Source organism: Teleopsis dalmanni, chromosome 1, assembly GCF_002237135.1.
Source record: "Teleopsis dalmanni isolate 2A chromosome 1, ASM223713v2, whole genome shotgun sequence".
Classification (NCBI taxonomy): domain Eukaryota; kingdom Metazoa; phylum Arthropoda; class Insecta; order Diptera; family Diopsidae; genus Teleopsis; species Teleopsis dalmanni.
Window position 1 is genome coordinate 48,228,768 of NC_051846.1, and position 7,340 is coordinate 48,236,107.

At 28.8% G+C, this 7,340-nt stretch overlaps 2 protein-coding genes across 2 annotated transcripts in view; both read left to right on the top strand.

Moving 5' to 3' along the window:
- Positions 1-1,591, top strand: part of LOC119680739 (ice-structuring glycoprotein-like) — a 23,827-nt gene extending 22,236 nt beyond the window's left edge. Inside the window, exon 2 of the mRNA XM_038093698.1 lies at positions 1,115-1,591. Coding sequence (XP_037949626.1) covers positions 1,115-1,591 — 477 coding nt within the window. The remainder of the gene's footprint in view (positions 1-1,114) is intronic.
- Positions 1,592-5,794: 4,203 nt separating this feature from the next.
- On the top strand, positions 5,795-6,983 carry LOC119672838. Its single transcript, XM_038083982.1, has 2 exons — positions 5,795-6,061; positions 6,124-6,983. The coding sequence occupies exons 1-2, from the start codon at positions 6,050-6,052 to the stop codon at positions 6,820-6,822; spliced, it is 711 nt and encodes a 236-aa protein (XP_037939910.1). The 5' UTR covers positions 5,795-6,049; the 3' UTR covers positions 6,823-6,983.
- The last annotated feature ends 357 nt before the right edge of the window (positions 6,984-7,340 follow it).

Here is a 7,340-nt window from a genome sequence, read left to right on the forward strand (position 1 = left end):
ACCTGTTTTTAAGATTTTTGTGTTAATAAGAAATATGTTCCTTCTATATCTATTCTCGTCACGGAGCATCTCGACCTCTAATAAAAAGAAAAATAATTTGTTAATATTATAAGCAGAAAAAAAAAATTTATTAATATAAATAGTGATTTTAAAAATTGAAATAAAAATCTAAATAAAATTTTGTTTTAAAAATTGTTTCAGTTGATTATAAGTATTTAATTAATTACTTAATTTTTTATTTTAAGTAATAAAGTAATTAATTGATTGATTTAATTACTTAGTATATTTTTATTAAAATTTTGTTTTTATATTTTTATATTTTGTATAACTGTTTATTTTATTATTTTTATATAATTTATTTATATTTTTATATACATTGAGGAAGTATTTAAACTGTTTATAAATAATTAGTGTTAAATATTTATAATATTTTATATACATTATCATTAATAATTTCAATATTTTTATATATTTTATATAAATTTATGTTTAAAGTGAAAAATTTAAATTTTTTTAAAAGTTTTAATTAAGGAATAAATAATAAGTTTAATGCTATAGATTTTTTTAAATCATTTTTATTAGTTCTTTAATATTTTATTTGAATTTTCATTAAAATTTTACTTTAAAAAAAGTTAGTTTAAAAAGCATTTAATTAATTTTTATTAAATAGTCAAAAGTTATTAATTGTTATATATTTAATAAAATTATTTTTAGAAATGATTTGAATTGGTTATAAATATATAATTAAAATTAATAACTGATATTAATTTTAATTATTTAATAGAGTTTCATTAATATTTTTGTTATATTTGTATACTTAATATAAAATTTATGTAAAAATTAATTTTTTAAAAATTTAATAAATTTTTAACAATAATTTTAAATTATAAAAAATAATTTATAATTTTGTTAATATAACAATTTCCAATTTATTTTTTTTTTAAACAATAATTTGGTAACGTGCATTTCAATAATAATAATAATAATATATAACTATTATTTTTGATTATAATAATTACAAATATTTTTTAAAATTTAAAAATAAATCATATATTAATATTAAATAATTTATAGTGTTCTGTATATATAAAGTTTCTTTTGTTTTTTTTTTCAGACATTAATTCTTTTAGCCATCTTAGCATGTTGCCACACAGCTTTGGCAGGACTACTGGCAGCACCAACAGCATATAGTACTGCGTTAGCTTCACCTTTAACAGCGCTAGCTGCAGCACCTATAACGAAATATGCAACTGCTGCATATGCTGCACCATTTGCTGCAACTCCATTGGCGCATTCATATGCTGCAACATATACTGCCACACCGATTACGGCGTATGCAGCCCCTGTACGTGCGTCATACCTAACAAAATATGTAGCAGCCACCCCATCAGCACCTGTATACACAACAGCGTATGCAGCCGCACCAGCGGCTTATGCTAGCTACGCAACACCATATGCGCTACCCACTGCTTATGCTACACCATTAGCTAAATATGCAACAACACCGTTCGCTTCATCACTACATGCTGCTGCTTACTCAGCACCTTTTGCAGCGCCTTTCGCAGCAGCAGCAGCAGTAAATGCTTGGTAGCTATGTTAAAATGTTGACAGACAGAAAATTATTATTTTCACGTCAAAGCTTGTTCATAATTTTTTTCTTCTTTTGTTGGGTTGTTGCCAATTATTAATTTTTTTTAGTTTATTTTGTTTTTTAATAATAATTATTTTTGCTATCGGATTTATTTTGATATGTAAATTATTAAGGTCGAATGTTAATAAACTATTAAGTCTTGTGACCACAGTTTTCTCGTTTCTATTAACTACTTTTTTGTTTTATTTTATTTTTTTAATATATGCGTAGGCATTTTTTTTAAAATTAAATAATATTTTAAGATAAATGTTTATGTATACAAATCTCACCCTCTCGCAAAGAACAGCGGAACTAAGCAAAAAGTAATTAATTTATGTAAACAGAGCTAATTTTTGGTTTTGTATTTTTTTTTTTAACGCTTGGCTAAAGTGCTTAATAAATATTGAATTCTAAGACACTTCATGGTTTCTAAAAATTTGCTTGTTACTGCAAATAGCACTACTTTATGTTCGGATTAATGTTGTCAACAGCAAAGCGTAATAAAAACCACATATTCAAGCAACCATAGTAACAACAACAATTACAATATCAAACAGAACAACAACAACTTAACACTTTGGTAGCACTTCATGCCGAAAATGAACCTAACTCAACACAAAATCTCTTGTCAAAGTAAAATCGAAAAGCAACAACCACTGGAGAGCTTAAATATTTTGACAATGCCCATTTTAAATAAACAACAGAAAAATAAAAAAACAACAACTACGCGCTTAGAGCTTTGGTCAATTCATGATTTTGCATTGAGAGCTTGTCAGCGCACAGGTGCTCAGTTATTGCATTCAGTACATGAACACAAACACAAACCCATACATAAACGCAAACTCATATACTAACGCATAAAAATCTATAATAAAAGGTTAAATAGTTTCATGCTCATTATGCAAATTTATGCAGTTTAGTTATTAAATTTAAATGTTGTTGTTGCTGTTGTTGGGGTTAATATTTGTAAGCAAATATTTTTTATTGATATTTTTTGACGTCGTTTTTTTGTTTATAAAAATGAAAAAAAAACCATCATGTGATAAACAACACAGCATTAAGTTTTTAATGCGTTAAAAGCGTGCGTTTGTGACCATGGTAGCTTCTTCAAATAGAAAAAAAATTAAATCAATTGTTGTTATTGTTGCTGTTGTTGTTGTTACTCTTTTTTGCTGCCATTGTCTTGTTTTTTTACCATTTTTTACTAAACAGCTTATCAAACATTTGTGAACATATGTTGTGCTCTGAAAATAATTAATTCTCTCTTCATAATTTTTGGAGAGATTTTGTCTTAATATATTCAATATTTTTTTTGTTTCTTCTTGTAAGCAATAAAATTTATTATAGTTTCTATTGTTGGGCGTTTTATGAGCATATTAATCAGTTTATGCAAACAAAAAACAAAAAAAAATATTCAAAGATATAATAGCGCTTTATTGCCACTCAATACGTCAAATATTATATTCAGATGTGTCAGATTTTATTCCAGAAGCGAACGATAATGTTGAAGAAATCGTTAGAGGAAGAGTGAAGGACGTTGCACTGTTAATAAGATAACTTTAATTAATCTTATTTTTCATAATTAAATTGTTGATTGATACCAATTAAAATAATCATTTATTAATGAAATTTTATTGCAATATTTTTTTCAAAATATAAATCTTCAATAAAAAATAAAAAAACAGTGGCGGTTTTGATTTTAATAAATAAAAAAAAATTTTTTTTGCATTATTAATATTGAAAAATATCATTATATAATATTGTTAAATATGATATATAAATAAATATGATAATAATATTTACTTACTACCCACTGATTTTCACAATAATCAACAGCTACTCTTAATATACAAAGGAACAAGATAGGTCCACGAGGATCATATGAGTATGACCCATCAAAATATTCGAGCAGTGAGAATAACGAATTGTATGATATATTGATAGCATTGCCACAAGAACTACCCCAAGAGGGGATTGAGAAATAGGCATGGTAACAACGCAATGGAAGAAAACGCTTTACACTAACGGGACAAGTATGGCATGTAAAACCGTAATCTACTCCGCGAACCAAAAGTATACCTATACTTTTGCAACTCTTTAAGGCAGAAATTTTCGCCATGCTGAAAGTCTGTGACCATGAAATGGACGTATATATTCTAACTGATAATTATTTTAACTGTCAATATGGATAACTTTTTCAGCAGTCTGTATTTCGTTTCAAATAGTTCATGAATGTTAACGATGTATTAACCTAAGCAATAGCTTCAAGGTAAGTCTAGTTTGTGTTCTCGAACATCCAAATATAGCAGAGAACGAGCGCACATACCATCTGTTTTTCCATTTCCTTCAATATTCCTATGTCCTATAGTAGTGCTTGAAAGTCGTATAGCGTAATAGTCGTATAGACTCGTACTTTAATCTTATCTTTTATGGAATGCATATGAACATAAGATTTTTGTTTGAAATTAAGAAATAAAATCTGTGTTTTTATTCAAATAGTTTATATATTATTTAAATTAATATAACAAAGAAAGAAACCCTAATAAAAAAAACTAATTGTTACGAATAATCGGTACCAATATTTACAAAAGTTTCTAAATATGTACTGTAACATTATTTGTTAATGATTGCAGTGGAGAAGCCAGGATTATGGCCATGAAGAAGGAGTGTAATAACTGATCGTTCAAGGAAGGATCTATCCTATTATTCTTTATGCATATGTCACTAAATGACTTCTTTCGAAAAGGTGGACTACATTTTGCAATAATATCATATTAAATATTTTAATCTATTTCTGTTTTGATATAACAGTAATATAAGCTTTCGTTATAATCGTACAAAGTGTTATTAGCAAATACTGATTATTCTGTATGTGTTATAACGGCAAATCCTTCTTGAATTATTTAAAAATTATCAAAACTTTCTAAGTTCTTGTGTCGAAACCAACCTTTACTTTAATCTGGTTGGAGTTTTATGTCAGGGGTTCCGTAAGGCGATTTGAAAGTAGTTGAAACTCATGAAATTTTCCACTTCGGGTTTTCAAAATTAGTCTATTTTTCGTCAGCCGTTACAATTCGGTATAAATCACGCGATTTTGCAACTTTTCTAATGGATGGAGAGTGTTCATCACATGCTGCATTTTTTTTTTTTTTTGATTAATTAATAAAAGCAATGTGTGTCGCAAATGTTTCTTTTAAGGCATAATATTCGACAAGATCACTGAAATATAACTATGGTCCACGAATAAAGTGACATAAAGAGTATGTGTCAAATTAGTAGGGTGCGTACTTTTCACTGAAACAATCTTTAAGATGAGATGAGTCAGAATAAATTTGCGTATACATTGCGTATCTGCTGAATTTCTTGTCTCTAATCTGTTTGGATTTTTATTTCAAGGATAAAATAAAACGACTTGGAATAGTAAAATTAATATTTATTATATAAGCTATCTATAGATATTTCTTTAAATTTGAGATATTATTTTTCCAGTCAAATATTTTAAGAAAATTTAACTCAATACTATTAACGTTTATTTTTAGTATCACATTTTGTCATTATGATAGGGATTTGTAATATTACTATAACAATATCTCTTGTAATATTTAGTTGCTATTATTGTTATAGTCATTATTTCCTAGATAGTTTTTGCCCTTTTGTTCTTTGTTTGATTGCTGTCTGACTTAAGTCATCACTTTACCTATAAAATTTTTATGGTGTTTACTGCTAGTCACTCTGAGATTCCTGTTGTGTATCTATAAATAACATATAGCTGCATCTGATATATGAAAATTAATGATTCATTGAAACACATTTTCATTCATTAAAGTTAAGCTTGCAAAAAAAGAGATATAACAAAGAAAAAAGTAGGTACACCCCAAAAATAAATAAGTTTGGCATTCATGCAACAAAATTCAATACAATGAAGACAAAAGCTACAACAACAACAATTAAGCTCAGCAAAATGCAAAATAATGAATACAATTCGAAAACCGCTCTCCGATCGAAATGAAGAAGTTTTTGATACAAACTGAGACGGACTCCATGAATAATTAAATACCAAAAATGAATTTAAAATAAAATTTCAAAGAAACAAAACGCATACAATAATTTCATATAAAAAGCATCTTAAGGTAACGAACAAAATTTAATCAGTTGAATAAGCTCAGCAGGTTGACAACAGCAAGTCGCCGAAGACGACGACTACGACGACGATAACTACGACGACCAAGAGCAGAAGACGAGCTGAGTGTGTTAAAGTGATCAAAATAATTAAAAAACAAAACATTTTAAAAAGTTTAAACTAATTTATAATTAAAACAAAATACCAATAAAAATCGAAAAGTAACGAAACCTTAAATATTTTACTACACCAAAGTCTTGTGCAGTGCATAATAAAGATACAATAATACCTTTAAAAAAATGTGGAGATACGTGAGTGTTTTATATTATTAAATCCCAAATAAGTAAACATTTATTGAAATAATTATTTTTAGTGCTATATACTATGTTGTGTCGCATTCCTCGCATTAACTGCAGTTCACGGTATACACACACAATCGCAAAGTAGTTTTGTGCCAAACTATAGTATAACACCCAGTTCACAATTGGCTTACTATCACTACCCCTCGCCGAGCAGAAACCAACAAAGTTTCATTGCAGCACCACAAGTGCCAAATTATCATACGTCACAACGTGCCTCATATGCAACAAGTGCTAGTACCCAGCAACATAGTGCTGCATATTCTAAGTTTCATCCTATTGCAGCACCAGTAGGCGCACAAGTGGCACAACATGTGTTACCCCAAAAACACTATCCGCAGCAACCCATAGCACCGCCACAACCACAAACGCAATACCAACAGAGTGTTATAGCGGAGTTCCAATCACCTGAATTGGAACACGAAGCTTTTACCATGGCCTTGACAAGTCAAGGTTATGTCTTTGGTGCTGCATCAACAGTCGACAGTAGCGTTAGCAGCATTTCAAGCGGTCGCGCGCTGAGCAAAGATGATATCGATAATTTCGAAGCCAGCACGGGTAGTGAGAAGCACTCACTCAATGTACGTCTACCACTGCCAATTGGCGTAACGCCGATTAAAGTGGGTCCACTGCCATTACAGGCAGGTGCTTCATTCTCGGCACTTCCGCACGCTCTGACGTCCTACGGAACAACACATCCGCAACGCAAGTAAATAGGCAACAAATATTTGTTGGCTTAGCATAAATACAAATTTAAAGAATTAATTAATAATTAATTAATAATTTAAACGAACTGTGTCATTCCATACGAAAAAACTCGAATTTTATCTTTTGTATCTTTTAATTAGTTAATGAGATTACTTGCCATACAAACACAAAAACATATCTGTAAATACATAAATCTTCTTTTTATGATGTTTTAATCTGTTTTTATTTCATTTTTTTTTTCTTGTGTTGTGTTTGGTATGTAGATCTTACAAGTCACTTGACTCTGACTATTAGTCGCAAGACAAACGAGTTCTAGTTCAGATTAGATGCTTACCTGATGAGTTATTGACCTTAAAGAGTAAAATTTCTGAAAGAAACCATGTGACGTTACTAAACGGTGTGAGTGAGTATCGGATTACAGACAATCTTAGATAAATAACAGGTTCAAATGTTTAAAATATTTGAAAGTTGAACGATTAAAATTATTTGATAGAGCACAAAAAAATAGTAGTTCTGGAACAAA